The sequence below is a fragment of the Urocitellus parryii genome, chromosome 2 (assembly GCF_045843805.1).
Source record: "Urocitellus parryii isolate mUroPar1 chromosome 2, mUroPar1.hap1, whole genome shotgun sequence".
Lineage (NCBI taxonomy): Eukaryota > Metazoa > Chordata > Mammalia > Rodentia > Sciuridae > Urocitellus > Urocitellus parryii.
The window spans coordinates 214,679,132-214,700,318 of record NC_135532.1 but is presented as its reverse complement, the minus strand read 5'-3'; the positions used below and the strand labels follow the sequence as shown (position 1 = coordinate 214,700,318).

The 21,187-nt window shown below is 35.4% G+C and overlaps 1 protein-coding gene across 4 annotated transcripts in view; it reads left to right on the top strand.

The window, feature by feature from the left end:
• Positions 1-21,187, top strand: part of Scaf4 (SR-related CTD associated factor 4) — a 59,254-nt gene that overhangs the window by 34,543 nt on the left and 3,524 nt on the right. Inside the window, exons 10-19 of one of the 4 annotated variants that reach the window (XM_026393549.2) lie at positions 774-941; positions 1,547-1,620; positions 2,258-2,448; positions 3,200-3,300; positions 3,651-3,764; positions 4,809-4,965; positions 6,411-6,568; positions 8,172-8,337; positions 8,421-8,507; positions 8,731-8,856. In XM_026393549.2, the coding sequence (XP_026249334.1) occupies positions 774-941; positions 1,547-1,620; positions 2,258-2,448; positions 3,200-3,300; positions 3,651-3,764; positions 4,809-4,965; positions 6,411-6,568; positions 8,172-8,337; positions 8,421-8,507; positions 8,731-8,856 (1,342 nt within the window). Of the gene's footprint in view, positions 1-773; positions 942-1,546; positions 1,633-2,257; positions 2,449-3,199; positions 3,301-3,650; positions 3,765-4,808; positions 4,966-6,410; positions 6,569-8,171; positions 8,338-8,420; positions 8,508-8,664; positions 8,857-21,187 lie in introns of all 4 variants that reach the window. The other 3 variants (XM_026393547.2, XM_026393548.2, XM_026393546.2) reach the window with 3 other exon arrangements.

Below are 21,187 nucleotides of genomic sequence, written 5' to 3'. Positions count from 1 at the left end.
AAGACATCTCTTTACCCTATATTCATTCTCTTAATATGTATTTATTTCAGTTTCTTCTTCATATTTTATAATATGAAGTTAATTTTAGAGACTTGTTGGTGATGTTTGGAAAGTATTTTAAAAACCTGTTTAAAATATGAATAAAACTCATGAATTACTGTATTTCCAGCAATTACTGATAAGTTTATAATAATTGGAAAGATTTTGTGACATTAGTATATTATATTTGTTGTGTTAGTGCTTGAATTGTACATGCAGAAATAATGTTAAGTTGTGGTTTGCTAAGTTGGTATTATGAATGAAATGAAAAATTTTTAAATCATTATTTTTTTTGAAACTCTGAGTATGTTGAAATTACTCTCTTAGTAAATTTAAAAAGAAGTAAACCTAGAAATCACTCTCCCAAAAGGCTTACTTGCCATGAAAGAAGTTGAAAGAAGACAATTCACAGTAGAGTGCGTTTGACTTAAGTTCAGCCTATCATGGTGCTTCCTTATGTAAATAAAGCTATGTCTTCAAATGTGTAAAGTCAAACCAGTATATTCATAATTTTGAAATGATTTGTAGGATTTTTAATCTAATACTTGAGTGTGTAACAATACTTCCAGGAAAGATTATACTATTGAAATTGTTAAACATTGTTGAATGTCATTGTAGCTTTTCCTTGATTGATGTTTATAGAAGGTATTTTAGTTTTATATAAAGTAACTAAGCATTTTCCAAATTGTTTTTGATAGCTTTTACTTAAAATCTAATCTAATTAAAAATTAAAGGTTCCACTTCCTCCTAATGGACAAATGCCAGGATATGGACTTCTTCCTACACCTCCATTTCCTCCCATGGCACAGCCTGTGATTCCTCCAACTCCACCAGTACAGCAGACTTTCCAACCTCCTTTTCAGGCACAAAATGAACAACTTACACAGAAGCCACATCAGCAGGTAAAATTTTATTAGATTGCTAATTATTGTTTTGGTTGACTTAGATTTTTTTTAACTTTATGTATATTTTTAATTCTAATTTGTTATATATGACTGTGCATTTCAGTTTATATTACACATATAGAGACAATTTTTCATATCTCTGGTTGTACACAGAGTCACAAGTTGCCTTGATTTTTATGGACGTTTCTGCTTTTCTGTTTGCCATCTTTGTTTTTTAATATGAAGAAGAAAAAAAAAACAACACTGTGGGCATATATTAAACCCTCATTATCTGTGCTCCACGTTTTTCACCCGGAAAGTGGACATATAATACTTCCGGTTTCCACAGGGATCTCTGAGGTTTGAGATAGAGTATAGAAGACATAATCAATGCCTAGTTTACTGTCTTAAAGTGTTATATAATGTCCAGAAATAGAGAATTGCCAAAATATGACATTTTTGCTTTGTTAAGTGATGACCACTTTATTAGAAATTTGGTCCCAAGTAACTAAAAGATGAAGACATAATCTCTTTGGAGCAAGAGTTTTTTAATTTAGTATTTGTTAAATTTTGGCCTCTAGAATTTGCACAGTTTCTTATTTTATGATGGTTTTGTTTTTAAGGAAATGGAAGTGGAACAGCCTTGTATTCCAGAAGTTAAGCGGCATATGTCTGATAGCAGAAAGTCAAGATCTAGGTCAGCATCCAGGTAATTTAGAGAAAATGTCTTACCAATCCTATATGTCTTAGAAGACATATAGGTGAAAAACAAATAAGGCTATTTTAATGAATAGCACTTTATATTCATACATGGGATAAAGCAGAAACACAAATACTGATTTTAAAAAGAAAAATCTAAGGTCTGTCATCTTACCCATGTTTTCTTCAAGTTGATCTGGTGTCTTGTTTATATAGAGTAACATGGTATTAGAAAAAGAATATACTCAAAGTTCCTTTACAACTTTTATCAACCAACAGAAGTGAGAGAGTAAAGCCTTCTTGGGTTAAGTATTTAATTGCTGCAGAAAAGAAGACTTTCCTAATTAAAGTAGCAGTGCCTTAACCATGAAAATTTACTTCTTACATTATAATTTAGTTTCAGAGGAACTGAAGATGATAGATAACTTTTATAGGCTGAAAACCTTTCTTATTTAAATTATATGCATGCTCTCTATCCTCAGGCATACTAAAGATCTTTAAAATGAGTTCCTGACTAATCTTAAATATCCAAAACATTAAATTACCTAGTTGTTTTTTCCCCTCTAACTTAATATGAGTATGTATTTTCTATTTTTTTCTCCATGTATTATCCATCCTCCTAATAAAAATATTAGGTCACCAAAAAGGAGACGATCTAGATCTGGTTCTAGATCTCGAAGGTCTCGTCATCGACGTTCCCGATCAAGGTCCAGGGATAGACGCCGACATTCTCCTCGATCTCGATCCCAAGAAAGGCGTGATCGAGAAAAAGAGAGGGAACGGAGACAAAAAGGCCTGCCTCAAATCAAACCAGAAACTGCAAGTGGTAAACAACCCTTTGTATTCAAACTTCCTGCATTATTTTTTATATGGTTGGTTTAACATGTTTTATAACCGTGAGCAGAGCCATAAATGAAATATTTTCACTATGTTGTTTTATTCCAAATATTGCTTTCTTGTGTCTTGTTTGAATTTAACCATTTACAGGATATATTAACTTGCATAATTACATGAATCTCATCAGATATCTTTAGAATGTTTAATAAGGTATGCTATATTCTTGTTATAAATCAGTAACTATTATAAAGATTTTAATTCATAGTAATTTCTGGGGCATATAAAATTTCTGACTCTATAAAGCTTATTGCCTAGAATACATCATAAAAGAAAAACTGTAGACACCCAAGAGTTGGAAAAGGATATCTCCATGTAGTGAATAAAGCACCAAGTTAGTTTTTAAATGAAGAGACTTAGACTCAAGTCCTGGTTCTACTGTTTATTGGCAAGGTGACTGGGCAAATTATTGCTTCTTTGACCTCAGACTTCATTGAGATCTTTGGTCTAAGTATAAAAAGACCAGTTTTTCTAACTCTTAAGTATGCCTTTAACTATTCTGGTTCCATTTCTAGAAGTGCTAATACAGTTTTCTAAATTTAAACAATTTTGTATAGGAATTTTCTGTGTTAAACTTTGGGTATCATAGATGTGCTCATATATTTTATGTAACTTTTTAAAAATGTAACATGAAGTTTACTTATTAAATGTGAATATTTTTACAATCATTCTTTTATTTTCAGTTTGCAGTACTACACTCTGGGTGGGACAGCTGGACAAAAGGACTACTCAACAGGACGTTGCCAGTCTATTAGAAGAGTTTGGTCCCATTGAATCAATTAATGTGAGTATTTATTTAATTATTTAATGAAAGTGGAGCAGATGTGAGTAATATCATTTTACGAAATTAAGGACTTGAGATTTGAGTTATAATTTCCATAGACTTGTAGAAGTCTATGGACTTGTGGCTGCATGTTTAGGTGTTCTGAGTCTGTGCTCAGCACTCTGCATTTAATATTTCTTAGACTGTAAAGTTTAATTTTAAAATTTTTCTATGAAAGTCTACTTATGGCAAGTGACTTTGGCCATAGTTTATTCTGCATTGGCTGTTGGGGTGAGGAGTAGGACTGTTGAACCTGGTTATTATATCTTGTTGCCTTTTTTTTTCCTTGGTAATAAAATGTTTTGGAGCAGATGATTCCTCCCAGGGGCTGTGCCTATATTGTTATGGTTCATAGGCAAGATGCTTATCGTGCCCTGCAGAAACTGAGCCGTGGAAACTATAAAGTAAATCAAAAATCCATAAAGGTACAGTTTTATAATTATTTTTTATTTTTATTTTAATGTGGAATTAATATGTTGCTTTTTAAAAACTAATTTGGGCTTAGTTATGACTTGAGGCATTTCAGATATGTCCTTTTAAAATTCTTAACAAAACCTATAATGTTTATTAAAACACAATTTTAAATGTTCAGTGCATAGTAGGAATTGAAGGGAGGTGCTGGGTATAGAACCCAGGGCCTCACAGAAGTATAGCTGTAGACTATCCCCTTGTTTAAGATAGATACTGTGTCATCAAATATAATTGATTGATGCCTTAAATAAAATGTGTTTTAGCATATTTTTTTGAGATTTATTACTATCTCAAAATGAACTGTGAAAAATGATTGTTAATGATATAGAAAATGATTCAGGTACAAAGCCTTTCATATCCTCCCCGCCCCCCCACCCCGAGAAATCAAAGGCATTGTTTCATCAATGTCCTAACGTTTTTATTTGTTTCAATTTGTTTTGTTTTTCAGTACTGGGCATGGACCCAGTTCGCTCTACCACTGACCTGCATCCCCACGCCTTTTATTTTTTTAGACAGGATTGTTCTAAGTTGCCCAGGCTGGCCTGGCACTTAAGAGTCCTCCTTTGTCATCCTCCTGAATTACAGACATGTCCATTCTTTCTGGCTCCTAAAGTCCTGTTTTATTAAAAAGATTTTTTGTCTAATGTTAATTGCCAGGATTCCATAGACTTTCAAAAATGACACCCAGCATGCCAGGCTATATAGGAAACTTTCAGTCTCTCTAATGAACTTATTTTCTATGAGCTTTACAATAGCTGGGCTGGGTAGTTGGGGTCAGGGTGAGGGTTGATAAGGAGCAGTTGCCATTGAAATTTTCAGCTGAGGACAAAATGAAGGTATAGCCAGTTCATGTTGAGAGTAAAAGTCTGAGATCCAGAAATAATTAGTGCCAATGTTCCTTTACTTCCTACATCCAAATGAGTAGCATGATGTGGAGTAGTGAACTCTTTAAGACTTACTTTCCTTTTCCCTTCATATTTTCACTAATGGTGAAATAGATTGCCTGGGCCTTAAACAAAGGAATAAAAGCAGATTACAAGCAGTATTGGGATGTAGAACTTGGCGTTACCTATATTCCATGGGACAAAGTCAAGCCTGAGGAACTGGAGAGTTTTTGTGAAGGAGGAATGTTGGACAGTGATACACTTAACCCAGGTAAAACTGTCATTTCTTTTACAGTTCATTTATTCGCTTGGAAGTGTGTTTAATAAAATATCTGGTTTGTTCTTTATAAGAAAAAATTTTAGAGATTTAACACCAACACAAGGCTCAAAAAGTTTTGGATTTGGGAGGATTACACATTTAAGGTTTTTGAATTATAGATGGTCCAGCCTGTAAAATCTGCAAATATTCTGAAACATTTCTAGTCCCAGGCATTTTGGATAAGGGGTACTCAACTTTAATGCAGTGCTTCATCATAATTTCTTTGGAAATTTTTAAATGTTCAGAGAAGCAATGAAAAGAAAATGTGTAAGACTAGAAGGTTCAGTTACCTCTGGTTATTAACATTACAGATGCCTGATTGACAGTAAGATTGCAGTGGGGAAAAATAGAAAAATATATAGGCATGACCTATAGATTAATAGATAACAGGAACAAAGGGCATAAAGTGGCTTGGAAAATAGAATGAGCATTCAAAGTAATCTTGAAGTAGGAGTGATGTTTGAGAGCCAGAATTAGGTTAAAAAAAAAAAAAAGTGCTATACTATTCCCAAACGCCACCTTATCCTTCCATGATGCATGGTGCCTTCACTTAAGGATAGAGCTTGGTTTCTGTTCAGACAGTCAGACCTACTATCTTCCAGATATCTGAGAGGCTCTGAACCAAAACTAAAAAGGCTGGGGAAGTGGTAGTCCTGAAGCTCATACACAGTGGGGTGGGGGTGTTCCTTTAAGAGAAGGAGAATCTCTGATGGATTAGTGTTCTAGAGGACAGAATGGAAAGATACTTACCTATTTTTCATTTGACTAGAAGGTATGTGGAAACATGTGAGAGGATATCCGAGTTATTAGAGAAAGTTTTTTTAGTACACTCCTGTGGTTAAAAACAGACTCTAGAGGGCTGGAGATGTGGCTCAAGCGGTAGCGCGCTCGCCTGGCTTGCGTGCGGCCCGGGTTCGATCCTCAGCACCACATACCAACAAAGATGTTGTGTCCCCCGAGAACTAAAAAATAAATATTAAAAATTCTCTCTCTCTCTCTCTCTCTCTCTCTCTCTCTCTCTCTCTCTCTCTCTCCTTTCTCACTCTCTTTAAAAAAAAAAAAAAAAAAGAAAGAAAAAAAAAAAACAGACTCTAGAGCAGGGTACGTCTGGGATGAATCCCCTACCACTTAGTAGGAATGCGACTTTGGGCAAATTGTCTTGGCTTTCCTCATTTGTAAAATGGGAATATAATAGTAATCTACTTTAGATAGCTGTGAAAATGTTAGTATACATAAGTGTTTAGGATGTGGCTAGCACACTGTAAGCACTTTTTTCCATGTTTTTTATTGTTCCTTAATTTAAATAATTATTGTTTATAAAATTCACATAGGAATTTCTGTATTAATTTGGTTCCGATTTTTATAATCTCATTGTTACATTTCTTTAAATTTTATAGATTGGAAAGGAATTCCCAAGAAGCCTGAAAATGAAGTTGCTCAAAATGGAGGTGCAGAAAGCTCACATACAGAACCAGTATCACCCATACCTAAACCTTTACCTGTGCCTGTACCTCCTATTCCTGTTCCTGCACCTATAACAGTGCCACCTCCACAGGTGAGAATATTTGGGACATAGTTTAAACCTTTATAGATCTTATTGTAGTCATATGTCTAGATTCAGTCAGAACCACAAGTACATACATATGCATATTTTTTATATTTTGGCATATCATGTCATTTATAATCTCTATAACACTTTCTTTTCATAAATATATTGCTTTACCATCTGTTTAGATTGTTCACTGTCTTAAAATATTCTAGACATTAATTCTAATTATTAGTTTTGTAGGTACATACTCTTTTTTTCTTATGGGTCCTTTATTCTTCAGAATATTATTTTCTGAAGGATTTTGGATATGCACCCAGTACAGCTGCTTTGAGGGAAGGGGAGCCTCTTAATCTTCAGTTTCAATGGTGCCATCATGAATTTTTTTTAACAGATATTGAAAGCTAGTTAATAAGCTGAGTGTCATTTAACATAATGAGAAGTATATTATTAGAAAAAAAAACCTTTGCTATCTAGTTAATTCACCTGGTGCTTCAAAAGAAAAAATGCACATTCTGATAGAATTGCGTTTGAGTTCCAGCTCCATTGTTTGTACTTAGCAATGTGGCTTTGAGCGAAGCACCTAACTTTCCCTAGTTTTGGCTTTGTGTTCCTCTTAGGTCAGAGTTTTTTTGAGGAATAAATGAGACAATGTGTGTTAAGCACTCAGCATATTTCCTAGCATATAATAATAATAATGAGAAAACATTTGGGTGAAATTTATAAATACTTGATCCATAGTTCCAAATCAGATAAATCTGATCTGTCACAAAAATAGGTTGTCTGGTCTCTTGATTTTCTCTCAATGTAAGGGGAAAATTACATGTTTTAATATATAAACAGTAGCTGGCATTTGTTGGCTATTTAGTATAAAAGTGTCAGGTACCAGTAATTAATGTGTATTTACTCAGTGCCATAATTATGTGATATTGGCACATATCCCTTTTTTTCATATTGGGATTTGAGCTCTGGGCTACTCGACCACTAAACCGTTTCCCCATCACCTGATTTTGTATTTTATTTAGAGACAGGGTCTCACTGAGTTGATTAGTGCCTCGCTTTTGCCGAGGCTAGTTTTGAACTCACAATCCTCCTGTCTCAGCCTCCCAAGCCGCTGGGATTACAGGCATATATATATACCACCATGCCCAGCATGTTTCCATTTTAGAAAGTTTAAATAGCTTGCTTCCCCCACATGTAGCCACCTAAGAAGAGGGTAGAGACAACTTAGCTTCAGGATTTGTGTTCTTAGCCACTAGGTGATTGCTAAGTAGCACTTCTTAGAGCTAGAGTTCCCAAAATTCATTGAACTTTGAAACATTTTTAAAGGTATCATTTGCTTTCAGAGCACCAGTGGATGCTGATGAAATAGAGTGTGAATTTGCATTCCTGAAGGAGAAAACAAAACTTCCCTTTTCTCTCATTTGATTTATCTTTATGTCATATTTATATAATTGAATCACAAATTGTATCTTATAACTAATTTATTGATAGAGTAAGCACAAATTTAGAAACATTTAGTTTTCCAGCAATAAAATATTTATTTCATCTAAATATACTGTGTGAGGGCAGCTAGGTGGATAATTCCATTTTTATTTTTGTTTCTTTCTAGGTCCCACCACATCAGCCGGGTCCTCCTGTAGTTGGTGCTCTTCAGCCACCCACATTCACACCTCCTTTGGGAATTCCCCCTCCAGGTTTTGGTCCTGGTGTTCCTCCACCACCTCCTCCACCACCATTTTTGCGCCCAGGATTCAATCCAATGCATTTACCACCAGGTACACTAAGTTGTTTGAAAAGACATTCTTTTAGAATCTGAAATGAAGTGATACAAAAGTTGACATTATTTTTCTTACTTTAGGTTTTCTTCCTCCTGGACCCCCACCTCCTATAACTCCACCAGTATCCATTCCTCCTCCTCACACTCCACCAATAAGCATCCCAAACTGTAAGCATGTTTTTCCATTGTGTTTACTTGACCTTTTCAAGCTGGGGGTAGAAGGGAGAATGAACCAGTAATAGGATCTATAGTGTGGCAGAAGAATGTTGACCAGGAAGATAATTAATTATTCAGCTTCACATGTTGATGTAATTATATTCCTTAGCTACTATCGCTGGTATAAATGAAGACACTACAAAAGACTTATCTATTGGAAATCCCATTCCAACAGTGGTGTCTGGGGCTAGAGGAAATGCCGAGTCTGGTGACAGTGTGAAAATGTATGGCTCTGCTGTGCCACCTGCTGCACCCACGAATCTGCCTACCCCTCCTGTAACCCAGCCTGTTTCACTTCTTGGTAAGTTAATTTTTTTTTATCATTAGTTTCCCCACCCAAGTTAGGTATCTTAAAAATAATGTGAATTTTGGAGAAGTGGTCTCTTAGGCTAGTTTTCTTTGAGGAAAATCTTCTTAAATCAAATGTGTGTTTTATAAGAAACCTCAAAGGTGGCATCATGCTTATTTGTCTTGAATAAATGTTTGGATTTCCACATCTTAATTTGGTACAAAAAATGATTAATCTCCTATGTAAAAGAAATTGTTACAGAATTCTTGATTAACATACCTTCTTACTCTTCCAGTTTCAGAAAAATATTTCTTTGATGATATAGGTTTTTCTTTGTCTGGATCAATTTTTATCCATCTGAAACCTCTGAACTTTGATAGCATTTTTTGTAGGATGGCAAATCATCTTTGCTACATTGCAGTAAAATGACTGGTTTCTGAGTAATAGTTTCAGCTCCTGAGGAACCACTTTCCCTCTGACTCCTCAGTTTTCTCCTGATGGAGTTTATATTCTATATCTACAACCTCACTACTGCAATTAAGAAAGGTATGACTTAATTTTTTTACATCTTTAGGAGGGCTTAGTCTGGCTGGCTTAAATTATAAAAATATGTCACAGTTAATTTCAGTAGAGCATCTATTTGAACTATTTGAAGTAGTTATTGCCAAGTATAACTAACATTTTATTCTCCTAATGGGAAGATAATGCTTACTTCCTGAATGTTATAGTATTCTAGAACTGTGAGCCCACTATGTTTGTAGAGGTGTGTGTGTACACATTTGCTTTTATCATCTTAGTTTTTTTTTTAAGGGAATAACCATTGGTTACCTCTGAAATAGGTGTAGGAACTATGGGACATCAGTTTATCATGAAGGATTTTTATGCTTTCACTTATTCCTTTGATATTTTTGTAAATTTTGATGATATAAATATACATATACACACACAGATGTATATACACACACATTTATAGTACAAGCCAATGGCATTCTGTGTATTCTGGCCTCTTCAAGACTGAGCTCAGGCCCACAGTCAACTTGATTTTTTATTTCCCTTAGGATACAGATTGGGAAATAATAAAAGACGATTTGAAACTAAAATTTATCACAAGTAATTTAGCAGTATTTATCATAATGATGGAAAGTGATTTGTTTTAATAAGAAGGTTGCTTAAGAGATCTACATTGTAATGAAAATTGTAGTAGAAGCAACATCACACAGGAACCAAAGAACCTTAACATCTTTGTGGCTTGTTGTCATGCTTAAAAATATATATGTATTTTAGTTGTAGTTAGACACAATACCTTTATTTTACTTATTTATTCTAATGTGGTGCTGAGGAACAAACCCAGGTCCTTGAACATGCTAGGCAAACGCTCTACTGCTGAGCCAGAACCCAAGCCCTAATGCCTTTTTTTTTTTTTTTTTCTTTTTTCATATTTATAAGATGGTTGCACCAGGGTCACAGAATCTGAATCATAGAATTTTCTGATCAACCCCTTCTCTCCATATTTTCTCTACCCACATACACCTTCAGTTATGAATTCATTTTGAAATGAAATTTTGTCTGTGGTCCGTGAATAGTAGGTCACTCTGGGCTGTTTACAAAATTATGTGCATTTGTGTTTTTCTCTGGGCTTAGTAAATTCATTGAATGAGTGGAAAGATTTCATGATCTCCAAGAGTTTAATAACTACTGCTTTCAAACAACCCTGAAGAGTAAGTACCTGCCTCTGATTTAACAATAGATCTTGAAAACCTATTTATTTATTTACTTACTTTGGTACTGGGGATTAAACCCAGGGACATTTAATCACTAAGCCACAACCCGAGTCCTTTTTTGTATTTTATTTAGAGACAAGGTTTCACTGAATTGCTCAGGCCCTTGCTGAGTTTCTGAGTCTGGCTTTGAACTCACGAACATGCCTCAGCTTCCTGAGCCACTGGGATTAAAGGTGTGCACCACTGCACCCAGGCTGGCCCTTTTTTCCTTACCACTACTGAACAGTTTAGCCTCTGCATCCAACATGTGGAACAAAATATAACACAGAAAAAAAAAAAGCTAGTAAACTTGAAAAGTAAACTTAGTAAGCTCAGTGCCACAATACAGATAATTAAACTTTAAATCTTTCTTCACATTTCGTATTATTTTTATCTGGCTTATCAGACCTCCCCCCCACACACTGAATAAAATTTCCATGAGAAAGGGATAGTCATTCATTGCAAGGCTATTGATATTTCACCTCTGCTGATTACTTTTGACTGTAACTTTTAAAATGGAAGTTTAAAAATTGAAGGCCCTTTCAAATACTGAAAGGTTTAAAATTTGACAAAGTAAAAATGAAAACCATTTTTAGTTTTATTAAACAAAGTGCTTTAACTAAAGTGCAGTTTAGTTTTAGTTGTGAGGAAAAAAGGCCTTCGGTTTTTAATCAGAAATCTTGAAAATAATGTCACATAAGTTTTGACCTATTAAAAGAGAAGTAAGATTTTTTAAACTATTACAAAAGTTTATTTAACAAAATTAAAAATGCACTTGACCTAATTTTTACATTATGGTAAAAGCAGGCTTTTTGGAGAAGGGACATGGATTTTTCTGCTGAATAGCTATCATTTATACTCATTCTAAGGCTTCTGGCATAATACTATTTCCTCATTACCACCTATTGTTCTCTTGCCCACTGGTTGCCATCTTCACAGAGTCATCTGTTGTAAGATTCATAAAAGGATTACATTCCCACAGTATTTCTTGAATGTGTCTACCAATATTTAATTTTAATGATAAATTCTTGTCCATCCCCCTTTTTTTTTTTACTTGAAAAGGTAAGCTTTACTCATGGTGTATACTTGGCAGGTTCAAAACTGCTTTTTCAAAATAAGATTCTTGTCTGCAAATAAAGGAGGAGTGGTTAAAACAGACTAACCATAGTCCCATCATTTTGATGAAGGAATGCAGTAATCCCATTGCAGTATTGCAGTACTAAAGGATCAGTGATTTCAGTAGAGGTATTACTGGTATGCTCCAGGTGTGGAGTATTGGAGCTGATGCTTCTGGCTTTCTCTTGGTGCTCTAATGTTTTCTTTTAAGTTCATAAAAGGAAATGCTGTGCTGACCAGAAAACTTGTAAGCCTAGAAGTTGACACTGAACTCTCATTTCCTCACCTGTAAAGGGGAGTAAAAGTGACATTGACACACCAAGGTGTCATAATTATTCAATGGGGGTAAAACATCCGCCACAGGGTAGGCATTTAGTAAACAGTGGGTGTTATTACAGGTAAGAAATGATGTTTAGAACACTTAGGAATATTTATACTTTGAAATCCTAAAATTCCTTTGGTTGTAATTCTTTCTAAATTCTTTGTTGGCAAACAGGAAAATAACTTATTAGGAGGAAGTATATCTTGACATAGTTGCCTCAGATATTTTCAAGGTAGATTAGACCATATCTTAAGTTCACACACTAAAAATTCCTTTATTTGGCTTACTGAGAAAATGTGTGTGTTAAATCATCGTGGTGTTCATTTAAATAGCATAACTTGCTATCTAAATTGGTTCCATTGATGATATCCAATAGTTATCTTATAATGGAAGATAAATGTGTCATTGAGACTTAACTGAGCTCTTAGATCATAATTTCTAAAATATGCTAATAAAGTAGCAGGGGCCAAACAAATGTTCAAGATATCTCCAAACAGTCTATTTTGAGGCTTGATTATAATGGGAGGAGGCATTAGGATGCCTTAAGGATAATTTGGTTTAAGAATTTTCTGTATTATCAGACTTCAGTGTGGGCATTAGTTTGGAGTGACTGCCGATCTCTGGATCTAGGCTGAGGTAGTTCGCCTGACCCCTGCTACTAGATATGAAGAGAATTAAATTCCCATCATTAGACATGATTCTTTTGGTGATACTGGAAATAGAAAAATATCAGATATACAATAATAATTTATTACTAATTGATTTTAAAGAAATCTGTACTTAATAGCTCACAAGCCAAAGTAGTTAGCACAGGGCTGGTTTCATAAAGGCTAAAGATAACATTGTGCAGTTGTTGGTCATTTAGGAGAGGAGAAAAATTAAAGATCACAGCAATTCAGTTCATTCTCTTGACTGTATCTGTGTTTACTTTTCTCAAAAACTTTTGTATAATAATGTATCTCTAACATGATGTACAGCATATTTTTATTAAAAAGTTTATTGTAAATGTGAAGTTTGGGTTACTTTGGTGTTCCAAACAATAAAAAAAATACACACAAAAAAAATGTTTGTTTGTGTTACCTATCTCTGCCGTGTTACCAGGCTATCCAGAATGTTTTCAAGCAAAAACTAATGTCGGTTGAATTCATTCCTTTGTGGATAATTAAAGCCTTTTGTCAAATATATTTATTCAGTAATCATTAATATAAAGAGACCTCTCACCATTTTTGTTGCACTATTGCAAATGATGGTAAAGTAAGAATTGAGTATTTGTTAGATCCTTTTTTACTTATAACTTTTGTAGCCAGAGGTTTTAAAGAATCACAAATTATTGGCCTATTAGGCTGAATTGCTAGGCAAGTGTTGTGATAAACTCATTCCCTGTGTAGCCTCAGTAGATATTTGACTTTATCCTAAACTTGGGCACCTTGAGAAATATGGAGATAAAATTGATTTGTGAATTATTAAACACTTGTGTTTGCTTTTGTGCAATGGTTATAATCCCTAAAACTGCCTAGGAGGCAAATGATTTTACCAGCCACTTCAGAAATTCCTTTAAGATAGGTATTTAATTGATGATGATTTCACTTAGCTTTGGATTTCTTTGCCTCGTCTCTAAAATTTTGAGGTTTTTTTAGAGCTACTAATTTTTAACAACATTTAAATTAGAACATTAGAGCACCAATCTTTTAGTAATGTATTAAGTCATTAACGATGAAAGAAAACCTGGAGAAGATTCTAGAAATTAGGAGTTTTAAGAACATAAAACAGCCTAATTTTAAAGAACAGTTTTTGCACTTTAATATTTATTTTGAACTTTACTGTATGATTTGATTACGTTAAATTAAAAGACAGAAAGTATGATAGATACTTGATTTGGTACCCCCAAAATCTAATGACTTTATCCTGTTCTTCATGAGCTTTTAAACATTTTATTTATTTTATTTTTATGTGATGCTGAGGATAGAACCCAGGGCTCACACGTGCTAGGTGAGTACTCTACCACTGAGCCACAACCCCAGCCTCAGGAGATTTAAAATATTTGAATTGGTATTTCACTTGTGTTACAGAATAGAAATAGTTCTTAAATATGCGTTACAATGTCCTCAACTTAGTATATGACATTATTCCGTGCATAAAGTAGTGATTTTTCCACAATAAATATTGAACTTGGAATATGAATTTATGCATGAATATACACTATATATTCTCCAAGAAGACTCAGCACTTCAAGCAAAACACTAGTAGTCATGTGCAAAAAATCCAGAGCACTTTTACATTCTCTCTGCATGTCACCCTGGGCTCTCTAGGCTGGTGTAGAATACTAGCCTGAAGACTATCTTTAAACTTAAATGTCTCTCTGAGAGACATCTTGAGGAAGGTGGAAGAGCAGAAACTTTGGACTCTAGGTTGATTTTGGCAGACAAATATTGCTGTGAAGAATTTCAGGTAAGACTTTACCAGGTTCACATTAAAAATAAAATTGCCTATGGACAATCACATTTATGATAGGTTAACTATATATTTCAAACTTACTTTCTCTAATAGTGAAATTCTTAACTCTTAAGTTGTAGCTGTTAGGCTTTGTCAATTTTTATAAAATTCTTAGCAATTAATATGCAAGCTGAAATTCTAAAACACAAATATAAGTGATGTGCAGGAAAAAATGAGCATTCAAAGACTACATTATTTTGCAGAAAATCCATGGAGTTGTGGTTTTGTGGGTTGGTTTTTTTTTTTTTTTTCCTCCCCCTCTCTACCAGGGATTGAACTCGGGCACTCAACCACTGATCGACATCCCCAGCCCTATTTCATATTTTATTTAGACACAGGGTCTCACTGAATTGCTAAGAGCCTCACCATTGCTAAGGCTGGCTTTGAACTCATGATCTTCCTGTCTCAGCCTCCTGAGCCTCTGGGATTACAGGTGTGCACCACCATGCCCTGTCATGGAGTCTTTTTTAAAAGATGGTAATCAGTCTGATTTCAGAGTATTTTCCCCCCCTTATTGTAGATGTTATGGAAACATAGCTTAATATTCCCTTATGCTAAAAATGAAGATCTCAGTATACCTAAAATATATATTACTGAAAACTGAAGTTTCTCTTAAAGATCTTCCTAATATTCTAAGGAAAAAAAATTTGTTTATATAAATGTTAATATCATCCAATCTAAATGAAATATGCTTCTCTCATTCTTGAAATCTGGCTCCTTATTCTTCATTCTCAGCTGTCAGAACACAATGTCTACTATGAGAATCAACTGGGAGTGTCTTCAAAATAAATGTACCTAAGTACATTAATTGGTGAATCTAGGCAAAGGAAATACATGTGTCAATTATACTGTTTTTGCAGTTTTTTGAAGGTCTGAAATCATAAAAGGAAAACAGTTTTGTTCATTAAATAAATGTTTACATATTTTTATATTTGCCTAGAGGCATTGGTGGAAGAGATAAGAGTGGTTGATAACATTTTTTTCCTTCATGCATGTGAAATTCCATTTTAACCTCATGCAAAATGCCACCACGACTGTCATAGTGTTGAGATCAAATTTTAAAAAGGTAGAACAGATTGGAACAGAAAAGGAAATTCATAGAAAAACACATCCTTTTTCAAAAGTCCAGGTTTTCCTAAGTTTATGCAGAAATAATTCTCACCTTCCAAGGGTCAGATTCCTAGACCTGTTGCCTGTTTTTATCCCAAGAGGTACCTTCTCTTTTACATTGGGCATCACCTTTGCAACTAGCATTATTGTGTGCCAGGCACCCTCCCAGGTGCTAACAATACCATCATGAACAAAATGAAACCTACTTTCTTGGAGTTTATATTTAGTAGGGACTTGGATAACAAGTAAACTAACAGCTGTACAAGGAGATATTCCTGTGAAGATAGACAGTTAGGGGATTTGAGGGTATCACACGGATGTGCCATTTTCAATTGGATGAGAAAACAAAAACCTGAATAGTAAGCTACGTAAGTACAGACAAAAGGCATTTCAGGTAGAGAGGTAAGAATAAAGAGAAATCTTAATTAAGAGGGAGCTTGATTTGTTTGAGGGACCATAAGGGGCTGCTACAGCTGGAGCAGGTTAAGCCCCAAGTAAAGAGTGACAAGAGGTGAGTGCAGACAAGTGCAATACCAAGTGGTACAGGGTTTTGGCTTGCGTTGTGATCTCATTTACATTTTTCAAGGGATTATTGCAGCTATAGAGAACAAATAATAATGGAAGTTGGTAAAAGTAGAATCAATGGTGTGTTTGGATTCTGGTGCAGTGAAGGGATCAAAATGTTTTGAAGACAACCTTTAGAATTGTCTCATTACTTAAGTATAATTCCTAAAAGAAGTCAAGAATAACAAGATTTTTACTTAAGCAATTTGTAAAGTGTTTACTGCCATTCCCGAGATACACAAATGTGTAGGATTTGGGAAGTGGGTATTAAATTTGAATGTTGGCTGTTTTAACTTTGATACACAGGTGCAAATGTCAAGTAAACCAACTTAAATCTAGAGATGTAAATCCTGGTGATGAAGATCATATTTAAAGACATGGGGCCTATAAGGGTTGTATAGGGAGAAACTATGAATAGAGAAGTGGCAAGAGAACAAAGTCAAAGAATCCTTCAACATTTAGCCTTTGAGAACACGGTACTGAGCTAAAACATACATAGTTTCACCTGCCAGGAATTCCTCCAGGTAGTTAGTATATGGTCATCATTTAAGCCTTAGAATCCTATGAGATGAACCCCATTTTATAATTGAGAAAACTGCAACCAGTAGGCAAGGGTGCATAAGAAGGAAACATTTTGGAGACCATGGGAAGAGCCTTCATAGGAAAGAGGGAGAGATGAACTGCCAGATGGCATTGATGATTCAAGATGCTGAGCTTTGCCAGCTGGAAGGCTCCTGGTGACCTGGAGAAAGAGATTTTCCTGAATGATGGTTCAAAAATCCAATGACAGATGGTCAGAAGAAAATGGTGGTTGAAGACAAGGGTACAATTGTGACTTTGAACATTCCTGAGGTTTGCCATGTAGGGGAGCAATAAAATGGAGTGGTAGCTGAAAATATACAGGATGGGGAAGTTAGTTTTGTTTTCCTAAAAATGCAAATAATGTTAGCATGCTGATTATTCAGCATCGATAGTCGAATTTTGGCACAAGAAACAAATGCTAGGTTGATAGGTAAGAGGAGGTGGATCCAGGATAGAAACAAAAGGCTTCATCTTTGAAATATGGGTGGTCATAGACCGAAGGAATAATTTCACTGGTAGGTAGATGAAAGTCCTTTGCTAAAGGACTTTTTTTTTTTTTTAAGGTAAACTAGGATAAAATAAAACATGGTGTGTCCATATAATGGACTATTACTTGGTAATAAAATAAAATGAAGTACATGCATAGGGTGCTATAAAACATGGATGAACCTTGGAAAGGTGCCAGGTGATAAAGGAAGCCAGCCATAGTAATAGTCCATGTGTGTGAAGTGTTGAGACTAGGCAAGTCCATAGAGACAGGAAATAGGTTATGTGTTTGCCTGTCTGGGTGGGAGTGAAAGAAGGAGTGATGGCTAAAGAATGCAGGGTTTCTTTGGGGGATAATGAAAATGTTCTAACATTGATTTTGAAGGTTGCCAATTCTGTGAATACACTAAAAAGCATTAAATTGCATGCTTTATGTGGGTAAGTTGCAGATTACATGAATTTTATCTTTTGTGAAGTTTTTATGGAATAAACAAGCTAGGAATAGACCGAAAATGAAGGAGAAACAAACATGAAATAAGTAGGACATGAATGTGTAAATTGACTAGAAAATGTTGAGATTGCTCACCAGAATTAGGGGCACACTTGGGGTTGTAGTTATAAAATTTGTGAATGACACCAGTCAGCCTGCTGGGGTTGGTGTGACCCTCAGCCATGTTTAGTGTAGATTAGGTAGAATAGTTGCATTTTAAAAAAAAGGTTGCGTCCCTCCAGGCAGCTGTGGTGAGGGAGGGCCATGGACCTGGAAGCAGGTAAGGAGAGACATAAGGGTATTGGGGTCATGAGTCTGATAAGGTTGAAGGTTGAGGAATGGAGTTCCAGAGAGAATGACCTAGAAGGAGGGGGATCAGAAGGGGGACTACCGGAAATGAGAATTGAGCAATAATGAAGTTCTTGGTGATGAAAACTTTCATTACCTTCCAGAGGTGGTGGCTGCAGTAGAAAGGAAGCCAAGGTCATTGGCTGAGAAGATATGGAGGAACAGACTGCTTTGTTCACTCTGCCCTTCCTCCCTAACCTTCCTTGAACCTCTTCCCTCACTTTTTCATGTAGGAGAGCCGTACTTTATATATATACACACACACACACAAACACACACACACACACACACACACATACATACATATATTCTACTTAAGTTTTGCATCAGCTAATGCGGTTGGTCTCTCCACAGTATTTAAATGAGACCTTTTGTAGTAAGCATTTTATGTGTTTCTCCCCAGTAGGTATACTGTAGTCCTAGGCAGAAAACCATCCTATTTAGTGTTGTACCTTTTGCATACATTGTTTACATTCTACTGCGATTGCCCCCATTGGTCTCCAACCATGAGTGTGATCTCCCACTTCCCCCACGTCCCCTTTAGTCTCTTCATATACTTTTTCCCTTTTTTTCCCCACACAATAGCAGTGGTGTCTCCCCTTTGTTTTTTAATTGTGCGATAACCATTTTTTGATTATCATGGGAAGTATGCAGTTTTGTTATTTAGAGTTGAGCTCCAGTGACTTCTTGTCAACGTTGAATACTGACTTTCAGGGCTTCTTAGGTCTGTCCTGAACCCTTGCATTAGAAATTCCTGTGTCTAATACAATGTTTTGTCAGGTCTGATCTATTATTCCCTTGTTTCTTTTGCCTATAATAATACTGTGACTCTACTCTTCTAAGTTCTAGATATGCACATAATCAGCTTCTTACGCACATTTCCACTGAGGTATTCCAGACCCTCCGACTCAGTGTTTTAGTACCATAAGAAACATGTTAATTTGTATTCAAACATTGCTTCTACATTCCTGGTCTTGCATCAAAACTCCACCATTCATAGCAAGAACTCTGTTCCACTAAATATCTTAAATTTGTCTCAGCTTTAGCACCTTTCTTGGGGTTCAGTCTCTCATCACCATCTACTAGATTCTTGGAATGAGAACCCAAATACTCTGCAGTGTCCTCCTCCTCTTTGCTTTCCTATACACTTCTTTCCTGAAGAATCTTCAGAACAAAGTGTCAGACCAGGTGCAGTGGTGCACACTTGTAATCCCAACAGCTGAGGCAGGAGGATAGCATATTCAGAGCCAGCCTCAGCAAAAAGCAAAGCACTAAGCAACTCAGTGAGATCCTGTCTCTAAATAAAATATGAAATATGGCTGGGGATGTGGCTCAGGGGTTGAGTGCTCCTGAGTTCAATTCCTGGTACCCCCCCCCCAAAAAAAAAAAAGGATCATTTATCCCTGTTTGGAATTATTCTCTGGGTTCTTTATGGCATGTAAGGCCTCTGAATTGCCCTGGCTCATTTGATCTGCTTCAAAAACCTCATCTCCTATGTTTTCTCAGTTTTCATCAAGTTGTTCTGTTTCATTCTCTGAACAGAGCACTTGGGTGCATCACTTTGTTGTAAACCTTTTCAAAAACTATTCCTTTTTTGACCAGTAGTGTGCTTCCTTACATTGGCATTGTGTGTGCTCTACTTCTATTGAGACCCAAACCAGACATTCCTCTTAATTCCCACTCAGATCCACACATCGTCTTTATCAGTTCCACCTTATCACCATACTAGTTTCTGTCATCTACAAAAATTAAGGTTTGTTTGAACTAGACTGCCCCTTTGAAGAAAGGGAAGATTTTATTTATATTCCCAGCCTGTTAGACAAGTTAATATAAAGTTCAGATGTTCACTAAGTGTGTGAATGAATTTGATTTTTCATCTGTAACTCTAGGAACATATCTTAGTGTACAGCGTACTTCCAGATAAAGTGAATTATTGCTCTTCGTGCTCTTTTGACCTGGAAACTCAATATGTATTCCATTGGTATGAACAGAATGTCAGCTTTCCTAATAAAGATTGCCTAATAAAACTTGAAGTTCAGATCACATATCTACCTTTTGCCACCTCTTGTATTTTTAATTATAAAAGTAATATGTGCTCACTGCAGAAGAGGAAAGGGAACTACAGCTAATCCAATAAAAAAAGAAATCTACCATCTACTTCTGGTCCAAAGGCCATTTGGGTCTACAGGCTTAAAAGGAAATCCAGCTTGACACATCTTCCTAACACTATTTACAAAGTAGGGAAGAGGTTTGGGGTATGATCTTTTAAGTAAATCCCAAGGACAAATACCCATATGGGTAAAATAGATGAATTGCGATTTTTTTTCTTTATAAAAATTGTGCTGTATAGGAGGTTTTAAGTATATGATTGTCATGTATGTGTTGACCTTGTTAACAGTCTGTATACCCTCAAATGCATGCTATAAAGGACTTAAGAGGTGCAGTCCTAGAGCCTCAGATTTGTTTTATATAGAATTGTTTGCAGTTTTCTATTTCCTGAACAAGATTGAGGTCGTTTTGCATTCTTTGGCCACTCTCAAATTGGTAATTCAGAAAACCAAGTCATGATGAGGAAATTAAGAATAGGACCTTTCCATTGCCCTGTCAGAGTCACCGTTTGCTTTTGAAGAATACTGAACTTAATTCTTTTGTCATAATAGGTATTTTGAAACCCTCTCCCATTTTCTAGCATTTAAAAATTTTGCCTTTGCCCTTTGAAGCTTATAGAAATGTGCTGGAGTATACACACTGACCTTCAGAACAGTAAACATTGGTCCTTTCAGTCCTTGAAAACAAAACTTTTCATATAAAGCTGATGGAAAAAAAATAAAGTTTGGTTGCTTTAAAATGCTTCTGTGTAATGAGATCTCTATTAAAAGAAGCTTTAACTGAGTATATACATTTTATGTTGCTTTGAACTAAAGGCCACAGATCTAGAAAATAACGCTATTCATTTAGAATGAGAGGAAGGACATACCTTAGGTACTTTTGTTTTTATGATGTACATTTAATTTATATTTACTTAAAATGCTAAGAAGAATGTTTTGGTCTGCCACTAGATCTCATTTGAGT